Consider the following 24,408-nt stretch of genomic DNA (forward strand, 5'->3'; position numbering starts at 1 on the left):
GATTACCCATTTGCCTTCTGTTTTGTAAAGAGAAGGGCTCTACCCAGCTCAGTCTTTATTGACAATTAGAACATTTAATTGCATCCTTGTATTCGGGGATCAATGTTGTAAATCCATCGAGCAGTTTCTCCATTCAAATATGCAGACCAGAGTATGCACAATACTCCAAATGTAATTGGACTGAGGGTTGATCCAAATTCACCTGAACTATGGTATGGGGCTTAGACCAGCTCCCCCCATCACCTTCCTGACAGCAACTAGGGAAAGGCATCAGATGTTGGTCTTATCAATTACACCACAGCCTGTGAATGACAACAATACTGTGTATCTGTGGGGATGAGATTAAACCAGTAAACCATCCGGGATAAGGTAGGAATGTGGCTCTGGGATAAGGCAGGAATGTGGCTCTGGGGCAGGAATGTGGCTCTGGGACAAGGCAGGAATGTGGCTCTGGGGCAGGAATATGGCTCCGGGATAAGGCAGAAATGTGGCTCTGGGATAAGGCAAGAATGTGGCTCTGGAGTAAGGCAGGAATGTGGCTCTGGGGCAGGAATGTGGCTCTGGGATAAGGTAGAAATATGCTCCAGGGCCGGTAGGAATGTGGCTCTGGAATAGGCAGGAATGTGACTCCAGGATAAGGCAGGAATGTGGACAATTGGCTCAGACTGCCCAGGTGAAACTGGATGGACCACCTGGCACGACCTTGGAACTGGAAAAGACAACGGCAAAAACAGAAACAGCCCTGTAGACCCTGTGAAAGTACTCCTCACTAACATCTGGGAGCTAGTGCTGAAACTGGGGGAGCTGTCTCCCAGCCTGACATAGCCACTCTTATGGAATCATACCTTATAGATAATACCTCAAACACCACATCATCATCCCTGGACATGTCCTGTCCCACCGGCAGAGGTGGTGGCACAGTGGGATACAGTCAGGAGGGAGGTGCTCTGGGAGTCCCTAACATTGACTCCGGACCCCATGAAGTCTCATGGCTTCAGGTTAAACACAGGCACGGAAACCTCTTACTGGTTACCACATACCGTCCTCCCTCGGCTGATGAGTCAGTACTCCTCCATCTTGAACAACACTTGGAGGGAGCACTGAGGGTGGAAAGGGCACAAAATGTACTGTGGGAGGAGGATTTCAATGTCCATCACCAAGAGTGGCTCAGCAGCAGCATTACTGATCGAACTGGCCAGGTCCTAAAGGACATAACTGCGAGACTGAGTCTGCGGCAGGTGGGGAGGGAACCAACAAGAGGGCAAAACATACTTCACCTCATCCTTGCTAATCTGCCAGCTGCAGATGAATCTGTCCATGCCAGTATTGGTAAGAGTGACCACCGCACAGTCCTTGTGGAGACAAAGTCCCTTCACATTGAGAATACCCTCCATTGTATTGTGTGGCACTATCACCGTGCTAAGTGGGACAGACATCAAACCGATCTAGCAACTCAAGACTGGGCATCTATGAGGTGCTATGGACCATCACCAGCAGCAGAACTCTATTCCAGCACAGTCTGTAACCTTATGGCCAGTCATATCTCCCACTCAACCATTACCATCAAGGCAGGGGATCAACCCTGGTTCAGTGGAGAGTGCAGGAGGGCATGCCAGGAGCAGCACCAGGTATACCTGAAGATGAGGCATCAACCTGGGGAAACCACCAATCAGGACTACTTGCATACCCAACAGGATAAACAGTAAATGATAGACAGAGCTAAGTGATCCCACAACCAATGAATCCGAACTAAGCTCTGCAGTCCTTCCACATCCAGTTGTGAATGGTGGTGGGTGATTAAACAACCCAATGGAGGAGGAGGCTCCACAAATATCCCCCTCCTCAATGATCGAGGAGCCCAGCACATCAGGGCAAAAGATAGGGCTGAAGCTTTCACAGCAATCTTCAGTCAGAAGTGCCGAGTCGATGATCCACCTCAGCCTCCTCCAGCGTTACAGATACCAGTCTCCAGCCAATTCGATTGACTCCTCATGATATCAAGAAACAGCTGGAGGCACTCGATACAGCAAAGACTATGGGCCCTGATAACATCTCAGCAATAGTACTGAAGACGTGTGCTCCAGAACTCACCGCTCCCCTAGCCAAACTCTTCCAGTTACAACACTCGCATCTACCCGACAATGTGGAAAATTGCCCAGGTATGTCCTGTATATAAACAGCAGGACACATCCAAGCCATCCAATTACCATCCCATCAGTCTACTCTCCATCATCAGGAAAGTGATGGAAGGGGTCACCAACAGTGCTATCAAGCAGCACCTGCTCAGCAATAACCTGCTCAGTGACACCCAGTTTGGGTTCTGCCAGGGCCACTCAGCTCCTGACCTCATTACAGCCTTGGGTCAAACATGGACAAAAGAGCTGGATTCCAGACGGGAGGGGAGAGGGACAGCTCCTGATATCAAGGCCACATTCACCTGCGTGCAGCATCAAGGAGCCCTGGCAAAACTGGAATCAGTGGGTATCAGACCTCTCTGCTGGTTGGAGTCACACCAAGAATGTGGATGTGGTTGTTGGAGGTCACTCATCTCAGTTCCAGGATACCTGTGTGGGAGTTCCTCGGGGTAGTGTCCAAGACCCAATCACCTTCAGGTGCTTCATCAATGACCTTTCTTCCATCATAATGCTCACCGATGATTGCACAATGTTCAGCACCACTCAGATACTGAAGCAGTCCCTGCTCAAATGCAACAAGATCTGGGCAATATCCAGGCTTGGGCTGACAAGTGGCAATTAACATTCACATCACACAAATGCCAGGCTATGATCATCACCAATAAGAGACACTCTAACCACTGCCCCTTGACATTCAATGGTATGACCATCACTGAATCCCCTACTGTCAGCATCCTTGGGGTTACCATTGACCAGAAACTCAACTGGACTCACCACATAAACACTGTGGCTACACGAGCAGGTCAGAGGCTGGGAATACTGCGATGAATAACTCACCTCCTGACTCCCCAAAGATTGTCCACCATCTACAAGGCACAAGCCAGGAGTGTGATGGAATACTCCCCATTTGCCCTGGATGGGGGGAGCTCCAGCAACACTCAAGAAGCTTAACACCATCCAGGACAAAGCAGCCGCTTGATTGGCACCACATCCACAAACATCCACTCCCTCCATCACTGACGCTCAGTAGCAGCAGTGGGTACTATCCAGAAGATGCACTGCAGAAACTCACCAAAGATTCTCAGACAGCACCTTCCAAACCCACAGCCACTTCCATCTAGAAGGACAAGGGCAGCAGATACATGGGAACACCACCCTCTGCAAGTTCCCCTCCGATCGACTCACCATCCTGACTTGGAAATATATCGCCATTCCTTCACAGTCGTTGGGTCAAAATCCTGGAATTCCCTCCCTAAGGGCATTGTGGATCAACCTACAGGACATGGACTGCAGTGGTTCAAGAAGGCAGCTCACTCCCACCTTCTCAAGGGGCAACTAGGGATGGGCAGTAAATGTTGACCCAGCCAGCGACACCCAAGTCCCACAAATGAATGAGGAAAAGCCATGGTCTTATTGAACAGTGCAGCAGCTTTCAACTACTCATTGTACTCATTATTGACTTAAGACGGCGTGCTAGAAAGCAACCTTTACTAGTTTAGTGAGGAAAAAGAAACGTGCAGGGTAATAAACAGTATCGGTGGATGTGTGGGATTACAGACAGAAATCCTTGCCTTTCCAGTCTCTCCGCATGAGCTGCAGGAATAGACTCTGTGCCCTGTGAGAAGGAAGTGTGTGTAGATTGGGGCACCAGGAGAAACTACAGAGATACTGTGAAGGCGACTCAGAAGTATCAGGAACGGGGGAGGCTACTCTTGAGCCGAGTCTACGTAAGGGGGCCAGTTAGCTCAGTTAGCAACACTGATGGGGGTTTGTTCCCACACTGACTGAGATTACCAAGAAAATCCCACCTACCCAAGCCTCCTGTTGCCTGCCGTGCATGAATCGCAAGTTAAACCACCTCCAGTTGTATGTCTCTCTCGGTCTCTATCTCTGCTTCGCGCTCTCTAATGAGGGAGCAGTCCTATGGTGATTTTAACCTTTATTCTATCATTCACTGAGATTGTGGGTCATGTGTTTACTAATTCCATCCACCTACGCTGGCTGTTTGATCTTTTATACTATCACTCAGCAAATATCTATTATCGTAAGATTTAAAATTAATTGGATATTTAATAGGAGACAGGATCAGACTTCTATCAGCTTTTGGAAAAGTTTCCAACTTCTCTCCAGAATAATTAAAGCAAATTACTGTGGGTGCTGAAAATATGAAATAAATAAAACAGAAAAAACTGGAGAAATTGAACAGGCCTGGCAGCATCCATCTGTGGAGAGAGAAACAGAGTTAACCCCAGGCTTGATTAGATTCCCTACAGTGTGGAAACAGGCCCTTCAACCCAACAAGTCCACACCCACCCTCCAAAGAGTAACCCACCCAGACCCATTTCCCTCTGACTAAGGCACCTAACACAATGAGCAATTTAGCCTGGCCAATTCACCCGACCTGCACATCTTTGGATTGAGGGAGGAAACCAGAGCATCTGTAGGAAACCCACGCAGAGGATGTGCCTGAGGCTGGAATTAAACCTGGGACTCTGATGCTATGAGGCAGTAGTGCTAACCACTGAGCCACTGTACCGCCATTGCCACTTATTAAGAAACTATCCAGCTCTGCTTTTAACCTTCTCCAGGCTCAGATTCCACCACCTTTTGAGAAAGAGAATTCCAAGAATTCTTGACCCTCTGTGAGAAAAATAATTCTTATTGTCTGTGTTTCGATGTGGGTGACTCCTGATTTGGAAATATTGGCCCTTAATTCTTAATTCTCCCACAAGAGGAAACATCCTATCAATACCACTCAGGATTTTATATGTTTCAATCAAGTTACCTCTTACTGTTCTAAACTGCAACAGATGCAAGCTAGTCCACTCTTTCGTCATAAGACAACACACTAATTTAAAGTATTGATCTAGTAAATCTTTGAACTGCCTCTAAAGCCTTCCTTAATAAATAACAATACTGTGCATATCGTTCAGTAATGCCCTGATTAACTGAAACATAACTTCCCTTTCAATTCCCCTTGCAGTAAATTAATACATTCTATTAGTTTTTCTAATTACTTGTTGTACCTGCATATTAGCCTTTAGTGATTTATGCACAAGGGCACACAGATAAAATATCATTAAGATGTTTACATTTCATTCTTCCAGTCAAAATTGACAGTTTGATGTTTTTCAACATTCTATTACATTTATGTCCTCTTCATAACTTAATTTCTGATCCATAAAAAAGTGTCATCAGGAAGCTGAACAACTATATCTTCTATCCCTTTTCTGAGCCTTTTATATATATTTTAAGACATTGTAGCCTCAGCATTACCTGTGTGGTACACCACTCACTGCAAAACAGCAAATAACTCCTTTATGCCTACCCTCTGCTTCCTGTCTGAAGTAGCCAATCTTCTATCCATGCTAGTATGTAACCCCTACATCACAAATTTTTATTTTCCACAATAGTCTTTGATGTGGCATCTTATAAAATGCCTTCTAGAAATTTACGTACATTCTATCCATCCGTTCCACTTTCTCTGCAGCCTGTTTTTTTCTCCTCAGGGACCCGGTAAATTGGTGAAACGTGATTTCCCTTTTACAAAATTACGTTGATTCGGACTTCTCTCGGTGCTCTGCTCTTTCAGATGGATTCTAACGTCTTCCCTAAAGCCTCTTAGTTTCCTGCTTTCTGTTTCCCTACTGTTTTGAATCATCACTTTTTTAATAAACTATTTGCTATTTTCCAATCTAGTCGACATTTCCTTGAATCTAGGGAGTTTGAAAATAAAAGATTATGCATCAACTATCTCACTAGATACATCTTCTAGGCCTTGAGGGTGAAGTCCATTAGAACCTGGTTACTTGTCAGCCTCTAGCACCAACAACTGGCTCAGTACCACTTCGCTGGTGATTGTAACTTTCTTGAGTCATTCCCTCCCTTTCATTTCCTGATTTGTAGCTATTTCTGAAATGTTACATATTCTTCTATTGTGAACTCTTATCCGTTTAAAATATCAATAGAAACTCTTAATAACTGGTTTTACGTTTCTAGCGAGCTTTGTGTTGTATTCTAATTTTCCTTCCTTCTTTGTTATTTTTTATATTCTGTCCAATCTTCTGATGAGCCATTTATCTTTATGCAACTATCTGCTTTTTAAAAAAAATTTGATTCAAGATTTACCAGTTCCAGTTAACCATGGATGCTGGGTCCTCCTTTGAAATTTTTCTTCCTTGTTGAAATATGTCAACTCTGTGTATTCTAAAATATCCCCTTGTGCGTCTATCTCTGTGTCTCTATTAATGTATCTCTTAACCTAGTTTGCCAGTTCACTCTGCTTTCATGCCCATGTAGCTGCCCTTATTTAAGTTTAAAATGCTAATGTTAGACCCTTCTCTGCCTCAACTTGAATGTCCAAAACAATCACTGTTACCTAGGTGTCCCCTCATTAAGAGTTCATCAGTTATTCTGATTGTGTTGCATAATGCTAGGTCTGTACCAGCTCTCTGGTCAGCTCCAGAATATGATGCTCTAAGAAATTATTCTGGCTCATTCAATTACTTGGAAGTCCGGATTCTGGGATTCCTTCTGTGCATTTCTCCATTCCCTCTTCCTTTAAGATGCGCCTTTAGACCTATTACTTTGACTGAGCTTCTGGTCCCCTGCACTCTCATCTCATTACGTTCCTGTGAAGCACCTTGTGGTATTTCATTAAAGGTGATATATAAGTGCTATAAACAGGTCCAGGTTGCAGGCTGTGGAGGGGCCATCTCTACTGACTCTCTGCCTCTCTTCTGTGGTTATGTATGAGCCCAGGTGTCACTGGAGAGGGAGGTATGCGGTGTCCATCAGTGCTCTCGAAGCCTTTAGAGAAGGTAGCCTAGCACAGGAGATACAGTGCTTTGTTTTCCCCTTCCAACTCCATTTTGATTTCATCCCCTCTCTCCCTACCCTCCTCACTTTTTTGATGTCAGCATTGCCCTCAACAGAATTTGCTTGTTAATATACAATTGGCCACAAAGATGTCTTCCTGGTAGTGGAAAAGAGCATACATAATAAAGTCTACTCACAACGGTACAAATATATGCAAGTTGGTGTTCTGTTATTGGAGAATTCTGTCACCATTTAACAGAGAGTTTCTATCCCCAGTATTCTGGAACACACTGAGTGCAACTTGGAGCTGAAGTGATTCAGAGGTCGGAGGGAGAGAGGCTGTAGAGTGTTTTGAACACAAGAATCAAAAGGCAAATGTTGAGGAGTGACTGAAGGTGAAAGCACCAGGAAATCAGATGGGACTATGGCGGTGGCCCAGTTAGTGTGGAGGAGTTTGACTGGAATGGAATAATGAACAGGGAGTGAAATCATCAGGAAGTGAGTGGGTTCGGGATTTACAAGGTGTGAGGGGTGGGCAGATAGAATAGAATTGGACAGTGGGGAGCCCTCAAAACTGTGAGGACATAGCCTGTGAACCAGAGATTGCAGTAATGCAGATTAAAGCCTATGTTTCCATAGTAATGATGCAACTCATGCAAGTTGCGTCTGCTTACCCTTGATTTCCCAGTCTTTAGCAATCTTGCTTTATTCTTGGTCTACTATTTTTGCTTTAATTTGACCTAATATCACAGAATGGTCACAGTGCAGAACGAGATCACTTGGTTTATAGTGTCTGTGCAGCATGAAAAATGTGTTGCTGGAAAAGCGCAGCAGGTCAGGCAGCATCCAAGGAGCAGGAGAATCGACGTTTCGGGCATAAGCATGTCTGTGCAGCATCTCACTTACAGCTTTCTGCTGCCTACCATTCACACACTCTTCCCCTTCAAACAACCATCACGTTCCCTTTTGAAAGACTCGATGAACCTGCCTCCACCACACCTTCAGACAGCACAGACTAAACCCTCACACTCACTGCTTGGAAAAGATGGTCATCTGGTCACTTTTACTGCTTTTACTAATTACTTTGACTCGTTCTCAATCATTCCATGAGCAGGAACATGTAATCCCTTTTTACTCTGTCTTGACCTCTTATGATTTTGAAAACTTTAATCAGACCTTATCTCAGCCTGTTCCAAAAAGATCTTGATTCTGTTGAATCTAATCTCTCCATCTCTCTCTCTCTCCTTCCTGTTTTCACTGCAGATGAGATAGTGTGGGTGTGAGGTCTGAGATCTCAAAATACCCACCAATTGCCGAGGGGTTGGCTATATCAGTATGAGACCAGAAGAACTTTAAGTGGCAATTGGATAGGTACATGGATGGGTGCTTAAGCTAGGACAAATGTTCGGCACAACATCGTGGGCCGAAAGGCCTGTTCTGTGCTGTATTGTTCTATGTTCTATGTTCTAAGACTAAGGGCAGACGTAGACCATTCAGCCCATCGAGTCTGCTCCATCATCCAATGAGATCATGGCTGATCCGATAATCCTCCTGCCTTTTCCCCATAACCCTTAATTCCTTCCTAATTAAACATCTGTCTGTCTCAGCCTTGAATATACTTAATGACCCAGCCATGACAGCCCTGACCAGTAAAGACTATCACAGGTTCACTACTGTCTGACAGAAGAAATTCCAGCTCATCTCTGTCTCAAATGTCAACCCCTTATTCTGAGATGATGCCCGTTTGGCCCCAGACTCCCCCACAAGGGGATGCATCCTCTCCACATCTCCCCTGTCAAGGCCCCGAAGATACTTGTCTGTTTCAATTAGGTCACCTCTCATTCTTCTAAACTCCAATGAGCACAGGCCCCAACCTCCTCAACATCTCCACATAATGCAGTCCCTCCCTGCCTGGGATTGTCCTCTGGATGGCCTTCAGTGACATTAAATCTTTCCTTCAATAAGGAGACAAAAGTTCTCAATATTCTAGCTGTAGTCTAGCGAGTGCTTTGTACAACTTTAGCAAGACCGCTCTATTTTAATACTCTGTTCCCTTTGAAATAAAGGCCAACATTCCAGTGGCCTTCCCTATCACCTGCTGAACTTGGATGCTAGTTTTTTTTTGATTCATAGGCAAAGACTTCCAGATCTCTCTGCTGTGTAGCGTTCTGTAGTTCTGTTTGGTGCTATCTTGTAAGGTACAGGGCCTGTCAGGTACAACAAGGCGGGCCAGGTAGCCATTCAGAATACACATAATGCTACACCCTCGTCCCATGAAGTCAAGGTTCCCTCTCACACACACTCATTTACAGTTATAGAGTCATAGAGATGTACAGCACGGAAACAGACCCTTTGGTCCAACTTGTCCATGCTGACCAGATATCCCAACCCAATCTAGTCCCATCCGGAATTTAGAAAAGGCAAAAGTTAGGCCGAGAGATAAAACTAAAAGGATTGTGTAGGAACATAAAAAATAGGAGCAGGAGTAGGCCATTTGGCCCTTCAAGCCTGCTGCACCATTCGGTATGATCATGACTGATCAGCTAACTCAGCCCTCCGTTCCCACCTTGTCCCCATATCCTTTGATCTCTTTAGCTTCAAGAGGATGAGTTTCCGTCTCTATAAGGGTCTGACTCTATAACTATATCTAACTCTTTTGTGGAAACATTCAATGTTTTGGCCTCAACTGTTTTCTGTGGCAGAGGATTCCACAGGGTCACCACTCTCTGGGTGAAGACGTTTATCCTAATTTTGTACAACTCTTCCCATGTAATTACACTTCTAATGGATCATTGCTGGGTTGAGCTGGGGTTGAATTTTAAAGCGTCGAGCCAAGTGGGTTTCGGATCAGCTGGGGGAGTAGGGGAAGGGTGGGTTAACGGTGAGTAAACTGAGCGTGAAACTGCAATGATGCAGCAGCTCTGACATTACCCAATGGGGAGGTCATCCCTCTCTTATTGTCCAGCTGCTTTCTGGCTGAATTGTGTGAAGGGGTTTGTTTAGACTGTGCTGGGGAATTCATCCTCACCATATGGCAGTGGGAGGGGGTGGGAGAAGGGCTGGTAAGGGGGTGGTAGCTGCATTGGGATAGCTTCCTGATACATTTTCGCTGTTGGGATGCATTCCCAGTGCCTTGCTGGGATTGCAATTAGTGAACCGAGGATGATTGAGCGTCATCACCGGGCTGCCTGTAACAGAGACAGGAAAGATGATTGAGGCAGTTCCTCCACATCAAGGCTGGAGGCATCTCGGAGCTGGATGGGCCCATGGTCTGGAAGACAGAGAGGCCACATAGAGGGGCTAACACCTCTGACCCCTGGAATATTTTACACCTTCCTTATCTCCAAATCTCCAGTCTGTCTGCCATAGGTCAGAGAATGCTCCCCCAGAACTATTCAGTGGTAGCAGGGAATGGCATAGTTAGGGGAAGAGATAACTGTCCTCTGCAGCAAGGTTAGAGACTCCCAAAGTCAATATTGTCAACCTGATCGCAAGGTTCAGGTTATCTCTTCTGAGCTGGGGAGCAACCTGAGAAGGGCAGGATCCAGCTGTGGTGATCCACATAGGTACTAATGGTACAAGTAGGATTAGCAAAGAGGTTCCACTAAGAGATTGCAAGCAGCTTGGAGCTACACTCAGAGGTAGAACCATTCTCAAAAAGCGTCACTGGACCTGAAACATTAACTCTATTTCTCTCTCCACAGGTGCTGCCAGACCTGCTGAGTTTCTCCAGTAATTTCTGTTTTTGTTTCTGATTTCCAGAACCCACAGTTTTTTTTTTAAAGAGTTAAATGTGTGGCTGAAAGATTGGTGTGAGAAGTGGGTTCAGATTCACCAGCACCAGTGCTGGGGAAAGAGAGAGTTATTCCACTGGGACAGGCTTCATCTGAACCATGGTGGATGGTCTCCTGGTGAATTCGGTTGGAGATAGAGCCTTAAATTAATTAGGCAGGGTGTGGAGGTGCTGGTGTGGACAAAGTCAGATGCCACACGACACCACGTTATAGTCCAACAGGTTTATTTGAAATCACAAGCTTTCGAAGCGCTGCTCCTTCGTCAAGTGTTGCGTGATTCCTAACTTTAAACGAATTAGTGCCGAGGAGGATTCAATTAAAGGGAAGTTTAAAAAAATCAACAAGAAACGAGACAGGCTGATGAAGAGATGAAAGTTAATTAAAGTGTGTCAGGAAGGGCTAGGAAGGACCCACAGAAAATTGCAATTGAAAATAGAACCAGAATAAGAAATAATGGTAGAAGTTCAAGGCTTAAATGCTCTTTATCTGAATTTGCACAACATTTGTAACAAGGTAGATGATTTTACGCCACAAATAGAAATAAAAGAATATGACTTGATTGCTAAATAGCAATCCAGAGATCTAGCTGAAGGGTGATCCAAAGTGAGGGCACAATATTAGACATTCTGGAAAAATACATCAAAAAGTGAAAGAGGGTGAAGTCTTTATTTGTTAAATAAAGGGAAGTACTGTTGTGGCAGTGAGTAGGTACAAATGTATTGTTACAAATTGTACAGGGATTAGTAGGGCCACAGCTGGAGGATTGTACCAGTTGGAGCACGTGATCGAATGGTGGAGCAGACATGATGGACTGAGTGGCCTGATTCTGCTGTTATACTGTGTGGTTTTTCGGTTCCGATCCCTGTATTTTAAGAAAGAGTAGACTGGCATTGGGGTTTGCTCAGAAGAGATTCACTTGACTGATTCCTGGGATGAAGGGGTTGACTTGTTTAGAACAGTACTCATTTAAAACTGAAATGCAAAGGAATTTCTTCTCTCAGAGGGTAGTGATGGTCTGGAACTCTCTAGCCCAGAGAGTCATGGAGGTTAGATCAAGGAAAACATTTAACGAGGAGGTAGTTAGATTTTTGAAATTGAGACTGAGAGCTACAAGCACCTGGGACAGTAGGGGCTTGGGCTAGATCAGCCATGATTTTGTACAACGGCAGGGCCAGGCTTGAGGGGCTGAATGGCCTACTCCCGCTCGTATTTCTCATGTCCTTGTGTTCTCAAGAAATCAAACACAGACAACTTGGGGGAGTAGTGGAAACAAATTTTACTTAAGTGGGTCACATAAAATGGAAATTTGCACATTTAACGTTGTGTGTCACACCCAGCTTTAAAATGTGTCCTCTTCCTCTTCTTACTGAATACTAACCTCTGTGGGTTTTGCAATTGTTGAGAGAGATTTCTCTTCAACAGCAATAACAGTTCTTATTTCTCTAATCTCTCAACATAACTGACGTTCCTTATCTGTGGAATAACGAATATTTTCTGTACCCTCCCTTAAGCTTTCTCCATTGTAAAGTCTGACAGCCAGAATTGAACACAATCCTCCAGATGAGGTCAAACGTGCGTTTTATTCAAGTTTGACTTGCCCTCCTTATTGCTGGGTTCAATGCCTCTGTGGTGGTCTGTTTGCTCTCAGTCTCTCTCCCAGCCCCTCTGTTCCTGCATTCCTTTTAGAATTGTACCCTCTGTTTTATTCTGTCTTGCCCCATCGTTCCTATCAATGTCAATCATTTCCCACTGTTCTGAATTCAACTGTGTCTGCCACTGGGCCACCCATAACAATCTATAATCTTTGGAAACCGAAAGAACTGTGAATACTATAAATCAGAAACAAAACCAAAAGTTGCTGGTAAAGCTCAGCAGGTCTGGCAGCATCTGTGGAGAGAGATCAGTATTAACGTTTCAGGTTGAATGACCCTTCCTCAGGATTGATGCTCAGTATGATTCCCCTCACAGTTACCACCATGTTTTGCATCAGCTGCAGATTTTGAAATTGTACCGTGTGCAGTGAGGTCTAGGTGAAGGATATTTATCAGGCAGAGCATGGGCTTGGACAGTGATCCCTCTGGAACCTCATGCTAAACCTCCTCCCAGCTAAAAGCAGCCATTCATCATTCCGGCTGAAGGGCTTTTGCCCGAAACGTCGATTTCCCTGCTCCTCAGATGCTGCCTGACCTGCTGTGCTTTTCCAGCACCACTCTAACCTAGTTAAAAATCATAAAACACCAAGGTTATAGTTCAACGTGTTAAACTGAAAGCACCAGCTTTTGGAGCGCCGCTCCTTCATCAGGTGGTTGTGGAGTATACGATTGTAAGACACAGAATTTATAGCAAAAGTTTACAGTGTGATGTAACTGAATTTATACATTGAAAAATATCTTGATTGTGTTCGAATACCATGTGTAAATCACAAAACTTTTTTAAAAAAAATTGCATTCTCAGATTAACTGTAACAATTGGTGTTAGCCAGATAATATATTGAAGGTGTTAGCCCCCTGTGTTCCCTGTCTGTGCCATCGTGTTTAGACTGATTCTAATCTAAAAAGTGAGATAACAGAGTCTTACATGGATTCATGCAGTTTTTGAGCAAAGTACAATGTAACTCTGCAAGTACAAATTCACCCCACATATGTATGTGTGTGTGTGTGTGCATGTGCTCTGTGTGTTTGTCTGGGTTGGGGGGTTTTGAGTGTGAGAGAGAGTGTATATGTGTGTGTAGAGTGTCTTAGGTCTGTGAAAGGGTGCATGTGTGAGAATGGGAGTGTGTGTGTGCGTGTGTGTGTCTGGGGTGGGGGAGGGTTGTGAGTGTCTGTGAGAGACAATGTCCAAATCACTCTAATCTAGACTCTGACCTCCAGCATTTGCAATATTCACTTTCGCCATTCACCCTGACTCTCTGGCTCTTACTCAGACCATCTCATTTCCATGTTGTTGCATATCCTTCCATTCTTTGAGCCCCAATTGCTCAGAATTCTCTTCATCCTAATAAATAATATGAACTCTCATAGTAACCACACTTTAGGAAGATCCTAAAGTCCTAGACAGAGCACAGGTAAGTTCTGTTCGACTGTCCCTCAATTTGAGAATGATATCTACTCTTTTTTTAAATTATTCATTCATGGGATGTTGGTGTTGCTGGTTAGGCCAATGTGAGAGGATGCATTTTGGATGGTCAAGTCCAGGTGGAAATTATACAGTGAATGGCAGAACCCTTAGGCGTATTGATGTGCAGAGGGATCTGGGTGTGCGGGTCCTCAGATCACTGAAGGTGGCAGTGCCGGGAGATAATGGAGTAAAAAAGGCCTACGCCATGCTTGCCTTCATTGGAAGGGGCATTGAGTATCAGGATAGACAAGTCATGCTGCAGCTTTATAGAACTTTAGTCAGGCCACACTTAGAATACTGCATCCAGTTCTGGTCACTACACTACCAGAAGGATGTGAATGTTTTGGAGAGGGCACAGAGAAGGTTTACCAGGATGTTGCCTGGTCTGGGGGATTTTAGAGATGAAGTAAGGTTGGATAGACTGGGTTTGTTTTCACTGGAACGCGGGAGGTTGAGGGGTGACCTGATAGAAGCTTAAAAGATTGCGAATGGTGTAGATAGAATGGGAAGTATGAGTCTTTTTTCCGGGTGGAAGGTCAGTTACTAGGGTTCAAGGTGAAAGGGGGAAAGTTTAAAAGAGATGTGCCAGGCAGGTTTTTCACACAAAGGGTGGGGAGTGCCTGGAACACGCTGCCTGAGGAGGTGGTGGAAGCAGACACAATAGCAGCAATCAAGAAGCACCTGGTCGGATACATGAATAGGAGGGGAATAGAGGGATACGGATCCTGTAAGGGCAGACAGTTGTGTCAGTGCAGGCTTGGAGGGTCGAAGAGCCTGTTCCTAAGCTGCATTGTTTTTGTTCTTATTGCCCACCCAGAGGGCATCCAAGAGTCAACTACACTGCTGTGGGTCTGGAGTCACATGTAGGCCAGACCAGATAAGGATGGCAGATTTCTTCCCTAAAGGGCATTACTGACCCAGATGCCATTTTCCAACAATCGACAATGAATTTATGGTCATCACTTGACTCAATTCCAGGTCCCCAGAGCATTATCTGGGTCTGGATTAGCAGTTCTGTGATAATACCACTAGGCCATCACTTTCTGGGATCCTGCTCTGGGCCTTTATGGGAGATTTCTCCAACTGCAGGATTTTGGGTACATGGGGCAGGGCGGTCATGTGATAGCAAGAGCAGGATCTGCTCTGTCTCTATCCGTTCCTGCCACCAGTTTACCTCATCATGAGGTCCTTTAGACTAAGGCCTGATGTAGCATGAGGAACGTGACCTCTCCTTGGGCATCCAAACACAGGGGGAGAGTAGGCGATGTACAGGGGGAAGAGTGGGGGATGTACGAGGGAGAGAGTAAAGACCTGAATTGTGTTGAGGGGCTGGACTGTACCTGGATTTAACCTTCACCCTGTCTGGAAGTGAGTGGAAACCCAGAGAGGGGAGGGGCTTTGATGGGAGGGAAAGGAATGGTGATAAGAGAAATTAAGACAAGCTCTTGTTATTTTGGCAGGTAGTAAAGTGTATTTTCCCTGCTGGCACCCGTTTCTGGTTGTTTGACGCTAACACCATTTTTCCTCCTGCCCTCTATAACAGTCTCAGGGCTGATGTTTATGGGGCGGGGGAGGGGGGAAATGCCACACGCAAAGGGGAAGTTGAAATGTGATTTCATGTTGGGTTGTTACAGTAAAGATTTTCCTTTTCTTTCAGTGTGTTCCCGGGAGTCTGTGGCTAGGATGCTCCCAGGGTTCCCTTTGCAATGATGAACAGCAGCCAAGGTGCGATGCTAACCTGTAACATCAGCTACGACCAGGGCACAGTGCCACTGGTCACTGTCTACAGCCTGGTTCTTGCCATTGGGGCCCCTGCCAACCTCGTGACCTTGTGCCTGTCCTTGGTGAAGATCTGCAGGAAGAACGTCCTGTCTGTGTACCTGTTCACCCTCTCGCTGTCTGACCTGCTCTACATGGGCACCATTCCCCAGTGGATCCTGTACGTCAAGAACCACAATAAGTGGACGCAGAGCGACACAGCCTGTCAGCTGACTGGCTTCATCTTCTTCAACAACTTGTACATCAGCATCCTCCTGCTGTGCTGCATTTCCACTGACCGCTGCTTGGTCGTCCTCTACCCCATCGAGTCCCAGTGGCGACGTCGACGAAGGACAGCGGTGATGGTGTGCATTGGCGTCTGGCTCCTCGTGATGATGGTCCACCTGCCAGTCTTCTTCCTGTCCAGTGTGAAGAGCGCCAAGGAGAAGAACGACTCCTGCTTCGAGACTATCCCCATGCCCCCGCTCGTGGCCAAGTTCAACTATGCCCGTTTTAGCGTGGGCTTCTGCATCCCCTTGTTCATCCTGGCTCTCACCAACCTGCTGATCTTCCGAAGGATCCAGGCCAGCCCGTGCCTCAACGTCCGTGAAAAGACCAAGGTGAAGTACCTGGCTATCGCCATCATATTGATCTTCCTCGGTTGCTTTGCACCATACCACCTCGTCCTCCTCAGCAGAGCCATCGCCTTCTCCCTGTATAAGGACAGCTGCTGGTTTGAGGAAAAGATCTACAACGCCTCCACCCTCTTCCTCTGCCTGTGCACCATTAACAGTGCCATCAACCCGATTCTCTACATGTTCTCCTGTGAGAGTGTCAGGCAGGAGTTCTGCAGAGAGGTCCAGTCCATCAGGAACCACTCCAGTCGCCGGAGCAACAGGACAGAGAGTTACATTCTGAGGAACGGACAGACCTCAGGGACATCTGTGTATAGAATGGAACATATTGCCAGTGAAAACTGACCCGAGATTGGACTAAGAACTTGCCTTCGCAAACCGACACTTAACATCATCTTGTTCTCATTAAACGCGACTGGATTGCAGAGTAAGCTTCAACAGACTCACGTTAGTGGGCAGCTAGGAATGGTGTGCAAATTTCAGCGAGCACACAAAACAGTGGAGTCTTCTGTGTGTTCCATGCTGCCTGGAAGCACCCCAGCAATTCCGTCTCAGCATTGCTCATGTGCTGGAACCCCTTGTCTTACTACCTCAACCCAGGACCAATGCCCACACTGGGAAGGAGATTGGGGTGAGACTTGCTCCCAGTCTCACCTGAAGGTCGTCTTGAGACCACTCCAAGTGATGTGAACAGTGTACTGGGACATAGCCTGTGTTTCCAGTGGTTTGTCTGTTACTGTGGGATTATCGAACTGGGAATCATTGGGAGCGATAATCGACATGGGACGGTGCGACTCCAAAATTGGTCAGAGCAAACCATGTGCCCTGTCAGCAAATCTCGTGCTTCCTTCAGCCCCTGGGACAATGAGCAATGGTGATGTGGGTCAGTCAGCCTGACTTCAACCACTCCAACATCACTTTGACCAATGTCCATCTGTTCACTCCTTAATGCCAGCAATAGTCAGGCAATACAGCCTGCCTGAGAGTCTAGTCAAAGAGCAAAGTCAATGCCAAGGATTGTACCTTTGGGATAGTCTGGATCAATTCCCAGTTGCTTACAATAGTCAGTGTCCAGAATTCTGTGCAGGTTGGCCATTTCCTTCAGGGAGGTGTGTGCAGCAATGTTATTGAACACTGGGTGATGATTTGCTCTTTTCACTGGGTACATCTAGTTTCTAGAAGGTTCTTAACAGCCACGAAGCCTGCCATTCAGTGGGGCAATGGCTGTCTTTATTTAAACTCTCTGAGTTAGCTCAACATCTTTGAACACTGCTGGCCAGCAAAAATCTAAAACTTGCCATTATCCATCGAGTGAACACCAATTGTATTTAATGCACACAGTTCACAGATCCTACCCTTTGAATGAACACACAGTTCCCAAATTCCCTCCTGAATACCGTCACTCTGGGGCCTCAGGCTGTAAGGTCTTAGGAGGTATGAGCATGATCTTCTTACTCAGTTCCTCAAACCTGCCCCGACATTCCATACAATCTGTTCTGCAGAAGGGTCACGGTCTGAAATGTAAGCTTTGTTTTCTGTCTCCACAGACGCTGCTAGACCTGCTGAGTTCCTCCAGCCATTTCCATTTCTGTTTCGGATTTCCAGCATCTACTGCTCTTTTGCTTTATCAATGCAACCCAAATTTTGTCAGCTGTACCAGAATTCCATAAAAGATTAAGAATCTATCTCAGCCTCAAATAAACTCAATGATGGGCCAACCACTACTCTCAGGAGCCCTCAAGATATTTAACAAGTACTTTGATAAGTGTATACAACACCACAGCAGACAAGGTAACAAACCAAGTGCTAGGAACTGGGGTTAGAATAGATGGCTGTTTGATGATCAGCATGGCATGATGGGCCGAAGGGCCTCTTTCCTCAATGTAACAACTTTTTATGACTCTCTAGAAAACAGAATTCCAAACATTCACAACAACGAAGGAAAGAAATTGCTCTTCATCTCAGTGGTCAATGACCTCTAACCTTGGGACTGCGACCCATGCCCTCTATTGTCCAACAAGGGGGCAAACAATCTCTTAGCTCTTGATGGGGACAGTGTAGAGGAAGTTTTACTCTGCTTCTAACCCCATGCTGTCTCTGCTTGGAAGTGTTTGGTAGGGGACAGTGTAGGGGAAGCTTTACTCTGTATCTAACCCTGTGCTGTCCCTGTCCTGAGATGGAACCTTTGGTATCTCACCCTCAGAGTTGTTGGCACAAGCACTGATTATTTCCTTTGTCGGTTCTGACAATATTGATGTCAACTTAACATTTTTTAATCATTCACAAGATAAGGGTGTCACTGGCTAGGCAGCATTAATTGCCCATCCCTAATTGCCCAGATGGCAGGTGAGAGTCACCCATATTGCTGTGGGTTTGGAGTCAAATGTAGGCCAGACCAGGTAAGGATGGCAATTTCCCTCCCCAAAGGACATTAATGAACCAGATGGGCTTTCCCGACAATCGACAATGGATTCATGGTCATCATTAGACTCTTAATTCCAGATTTTAAAAAATTCAGATTCCATAATCTGCCACAATGGAATTTGAACCCAACTCCCCAGAACATTACTTGGATCTCTGGATTAAAGGTTTAGCGATAACATCACTGGACCATCACCTTCCCCATGAGAAAGTGGAAACAAAAATTGATAAGATCATCTGAAAGAACTGAATTGCACAATCAGATACTGTGTGGTGAGGAGTGTCTGAACTGAAGTGTACTACCTTGAATGATTATTGCTGTATATTCAGATAGAGCACATATTGTAGATAGTGTTATATAAACTCAGCAATGCAATGAGATATCGTTTATCATGGGTTTTAATAAATATCTTCTCAGGTACTCTGGTCAACCTCTCAGAGATAATGTCTCAGGGACTGCGGTTTGCCTCTTGTTGACTGTGCTTGGATCACATAGAGGTTCAGACACACTTATAAACAAGTGCTGATATTGAAAACTCACCAACACTCACCGTCACATACTACTGGCTCAATTACAATAAGAACCACATTAGCCAAGCCCAGTTAATCCTCGGAGCGTTCCCTCAGGCTGGAAGCTCACTTGATTCAGAGGAAGATCGAGAGGGGATGTCATGGGATTCCTGGACTCTGGTGATGGAGTCTCAATTATGTTCATTAATAAGACCATAAGAAGCAGGAGCATAAGAAAGCCACTGAGCCCATCAAGTATACTCTACCATTCATTGAGATGTAATAAACCTCCAACTCCACTTTCCTGCCTTTTCCTTATAACCATTGCTCTCTTCCTGATTAACGGCCAAATGACAACCATTATCTTTGAGACCCCCACAATCTCATGATGCCACAAGAATCATGGGCCATGGGGCAAACTCTTAGGTTAGAGTCGTTCCTGACACATAGGAAGATGGTTGTGATTGTTGGAGATCAGTCATCTCAGCTCCAGGACATCTCTGCAGGAGTTCCTCAGGGTAGTGTCCTAGGCCCAACCATCTCTAGCTGCTGCATCAATGACCTTCTCTCCAACATAAGGTCAGAAGTAGGGATGTTTATCGATTATTGCATAATGTTCAGCGCCATTCGCAACTCTTCAGATAAGGAAGCAGTCCGTGTCCAAATGCAACAAGATCTGGACAATACCCAGGCTTGGGCTGACAAATGGCAAGTAAACTTTGTGCCACACAAATGCCAGGTGAAGATCATCACCACCAAGACACAATCTAACCACCACCCCTTGACATTCAACAGTGTAACCATCACTGAAGTCTCCCGCTATCAATATCCTGGGAGTTATCAATGACCAGAAACTCAACTGGACTCACCACATAAACACAGTGGTTACCAGAGCAGGTCAGAGGCTGGGAATCCTGCAGCAAGTAACTCATCTCCTGACTCCCCAAAGTGTCCACTATCTCCAAGACACAAGTCAGGAGTGTGATGGAATCCTCCCCACTTGCCCTGGATGGGGGCAGCTCCAACAACACTCAAGAAGCTTGACACCATCCAGGACAAAGCAGCCACTTAATTGGCCCCACATCCACAAACACCCACTCCCTTCACCACCAACACTCAGTAGCAGCAGTGTGTACCATCTACAAGATGCACTGCAGAAACTCACCAAAGATCCTCAGACAGCACCTTCCAAACCCACATCCACTTCCATCTAGAAGGACAAGGGCAGCAGATACATAGGAACACCACCCCCTGCAAGTTCCCCTCCAAGCCCCTCACCATCCTGACTTGGAAATATATCACCGTTCCTTCGCTGTCACTGGGTCAAAGTCCTGGAATTCCCTCCCTAAGGGCATTGTGGGTCAACCCACAGCACATGGACTGCAGTGGCTCAAGAAGGCAGCTCACCCCCACCTTCTCAAGGGGCAACTAGGGGCGGGTAAGAAATGCTGGGGCCAGCCAGCGATGCCCACATCCCACAAAAAGTAATGCCCACATCCCACAATAAATAAAAAGAAATAATTTCATTGGATCCATATGCTTGGAAGGCTGCTCAGAGCCATCTGCTCACACTGCCCTGATTTATATCACTGTCCCTTGACTGTGGGGCAGTGGGTCCAAATCCTGGGTCTCCTGAACACTGTTGTGGCTGCTCCTCCAGGTGAAGGGCTGGTTCAAGAAGATGGTCCCTATCTCCCCGGGACAATTAGGGCAGTACCAGAAAAAGCCCTCGAGCGCTCAGACACTTAGGTGAGTTCTCAGAGGCTGTTGGTTTCCATGGTGGGACCCAACATTGATAGGAAAGGAGTGAGTGAGAAAGCTGTTAGAGTGGGTGGGGAAACTTAATCAAAAGTACCGGTGTATACTAAATATCAGAAAGTAAGCCACATCACAGGATTTACCAAACTTTGTGCATCAACAAAGCTAATACCTCTTGTTGAAATTATCACCAGCCTGAGCAAAACCACATATGTATTTCCATAACTATTGTAAGTTCACATCGAATCTGGGTGAATGTAGCACATTCAGTCACACGATAATCGGGAATACAGATCCTGCGTCAATATGCTTAATGTGAAACTTGTACCATTTTTAATTGTGTTTTGTTTTGAATAAAGTTATTGAGTATTGTCTGCTATTAGTGTCTGATTTCTGAGAGTATCAGATTCCGATCTAAAACTTTTTGTTTCTTAGGCAGGCACCACCTTGATCTATGTTGCTTTCGAATATTTCTTCAGGAGGATGCATTGAACTTTCAAGAGAGATTATAGAAAAAAAACACAAGCTTGAAATGAAACTGGGCAGGGATGGCAGTACCCACCAGGTCTGACCAGCCCTGGGATCCAGCATAGAGTTTCCATGGAGACCCTTCATCAGTATCTCTCCCAATTCCATCCTTAATGTGATCAGCATGAATTCAGCTCCATCCATACCTCGGGAGAAAGTGAGGACTGCAGACACTGGAGATCAGAGTCAAAAAGTGTGGTGCTGGAAAAACACAGCAGGTCAGGCAGCATCTGAGGTGCAGAAGAATTGATGTTTTGAGCAATGAATGATTGCTGATGAAGAGCTTGTGCTCAAACCGTTGACTCTCCGGCTCCTCGGATGTTGCCTGACCGGACGTGCTTTTCCAGCACCACTCTTTTCGACTCCGTCCATACCTCGCAAGGCAGTTCCATTCCATTTCTTAGCAAGGTTTAATTGGGTTTGCAATCACAGAATAGTTGTTCACAGTTCAGGCTTGCGTTGTTTTTCTACAGCATTTTGGTTAGACCTCAGACAGACTTGTCAGCCCAGTTTTGGTTTCCTCAATAGATGGGTGCCTTGAAATTTTGAAAAGCGTGCAGAGGAGGGACAGTGGACTGATTTGTATTCATTCACAGAATGAGGGTCCCACTGACTAGGCCAGCATTCATTGCCCATCCTTGCTTTATTAGAGTCAACCACATTGCTGTGGGTGTGTAGTCACATGTAAGGATGGCAGGTTTTCTTCCCTAAAGGATATTAATGAACCACATGGGTTTTTCCAACAATTGGCAATGGTTTTATGGTCATCAGAACATTCTTAATTCCAGATATTTTGTACTGAATTTAAACTCCACCATGTCCCATGGTGGGATTCAAACCCAGGTCCTCAGAACATTAGATTAATAGTCGAATGATAATACAACTACAACCTGTAACTGGACTGGTCACCCATGTAAACTATCTCAGTAATTGAAACAGACTTATCGAGTTGAGATGTACAGATCTCGAGGTGGTCTGAATATAAGTCAACAAGACAATAACGTGAACTGATTGTAATCCAGTTGCTAGTTTGTTCCAATTAATTAGGTTAGTGAGGAGCACAGAGGGTTAAGGGGTTGGGGTGCTGTTGGTGGTCACTGATCTGCTTAGTTAAAGCCAGAGCTCGGTTCGATATCTGGAGCTGGTGTTTTCTCCCTGAGAACACAGAACCCCTGAGGCAGGCTTGTGGGGGAGCTGCTGATTCACTGAATTCTTTTCAAGTGAGGATAGAGGTACTCTAAAGAATTCGGAGCCAGCGTGATCTCCTAGACTGGTATCAAATACTAAGGAGGTCAGAGAGGCTACTGCAGGCGTTTAACCCCACCCAAACTGCCTGGGGCTTTTAACCTCTATTTCTGCCGCCCCCATGAAATCTGGGTTGGAGTACTCCTACAGGCTTTGGAGACAGTGGGGTCTGCAGATGCTGGAGATCAGAGTTGCGAGTGTGTTGCTGGAAAAGCACAGCAGGTCAGGCAGCAGCTGAGGCTCATTCCTGATGAAGGGCTCCAGCCCGAAACGTCGATTTTCCTGCTCCTCAGATGCTGCCTGACTTGCAGTGTTACTCCTACAGGTTACCATGGCCACGTGAGACAGACCGACTGCAGCGTGGGATTGTTACCGGACACAATGTTCATATGTTCCGAAGAAAATCCTGAGCTTCTGGAATCAAGCATACACACCAATCCGGAAGTTAGATTTTTAATATGAATATTTAATACCTGTTTTAAATATTGAATGAATAAATGGACGAGTAAGTGAACAGTAAATGAAAGAGGATGATGCAGTTGACTCAAGCTTCAAACTATTAGCGATTGCTATCGAATTGAGAAAATGACTAATTAGAACAAGCGACAGTGATTAAACAAAGCTGAGCTTTTTGTTATCCATTCGTTGGAGGTGGGTGTCGCTGGCTGGGCCCAGCATTTATTGCCCATCCCTAGTGTTGCCCCTTGTGAAGGTGGGGGTGAGCTGCCTCCTTGAACTGCTGTAGCCCATGTCCCTTGTTGATCGAAGGTAGTTTGAGCAAGTGAACATGCCCTGTCTAATTTTGACAGAGACAGAAACGAGTAAACAAACATTTCTTTCTGAGCTGTGAAAACCAAGTGCAAACAGTACAATAGACAATAGACAATAGGTGCAGGAGTAGGCCATTCAGCCCTTCGAGCCTGCACCGCCATTCAATATAATCATGGCTGATCATTCCTAATCAGTATCCTGTTCCTGCCTTATCTCCATAACCCTTGATTCCACTATCTTTGAGAGCTCTATCCAACTCCTTCTTAAATGAATCCAGAGACTGGGCCTCCACTGCCCTCTGGGGCAGAGCATTCCACACAGCCACCACTCTCTGGGTGAAGAAGTTTCTCCTGAGCTCTGTCTTAAATGGTCTACCCCGTATTTTTAAGCTGTGTCCTCTGGTTCGACACTCACCCATCAGTGGAAATATGTTTCCTACTGCCAGAGTGTCCAATCCTTTCATAATCTTATACGTCTCAATCAGATCCCCTCTCAATCTTACAAGCCCAGTCGCTTCAGTCTTTCAGTGTAAGGTAATCCTGCCATTCCAGGAATTGACCTCGTGAACCTACGCTGCAGTCCCTCAATAGCCAGAATGTCTTTTCTCAAATTTGGAGACCAGAACTGCACACAGTACTCCAGGTGTGGTCTCACCAGGGCCCTGTACAGCTGCAGAAGCACCTCTTTGCTTCTATACTCAATTCCTCTTGTTATGAAGGCCAGCATGCTATTAGCCTTCTTCACTACCTGCTGTACCTGCATGCTTGCCTTCATTGACTGGTGTACAAGAACACCCAGATCTCTCTGTACTGCCCCTTTACATAAATTGATTCCATTGAGGTAGTAGTCTGCCTTCCTGTTCTTGCTACCAAAGTGGATAACCATACATTTATCCACATTAAACTGCATCTGCCATGC

General features: G+C 45.6%; 1 protein-coding gene across 3 annotated transcripts in view; it reads left to right on the top strand.

Annotated features, from left to right (window-relative positions):
* The window catches only part of LOC122553337 (putative G protein-coupled receptor 132), a 162,476-nt gene extending 141,151 nt beyond the window's left edge, over positions 1–21,325 (top strand). For all 3 annotated transcript variants that reach the window (XM_043696909.2, XM_043696912.2, XM_087989577.1), the window contains exon 3: positions 15,522–21,325. In XM_043696909.2, coding sequence (XP_043552844.2) covers positions 15,571–16,602 — 1,032 coding nt within the window. In that variant the 5' untranslated portion in view covers positions 15,522–15,570 and the 3' untranslated portion in view covers positions 16,603–21,325. The remainder of the gene's footprint in view (positions 1–15,521) is intronic.
* The last annotated feature ends 3,083 nt before the right edge of the window (positions 21,326–24,408 follow it).

The sequence above is a fragment of the Chiloscyllium plagiosum genome, unplaced genomic scaffold (genome assembly GCF_037043375.1).
Source record: "Chiloscyllium plagiosum isolate Xiang-an unplaced genomic scaffold, Cpla_swu_hap1 HiC_scaffold_8, whole genome shotgun sequence".
Classification (NCBI taxonomy): Eukaryota; Metazoa; Chordata; class Chondrichthyes; order Orectolobiformes; family Hemiscylliidae; genus Chiloscyllium; species Chiloscyllium plagiosum.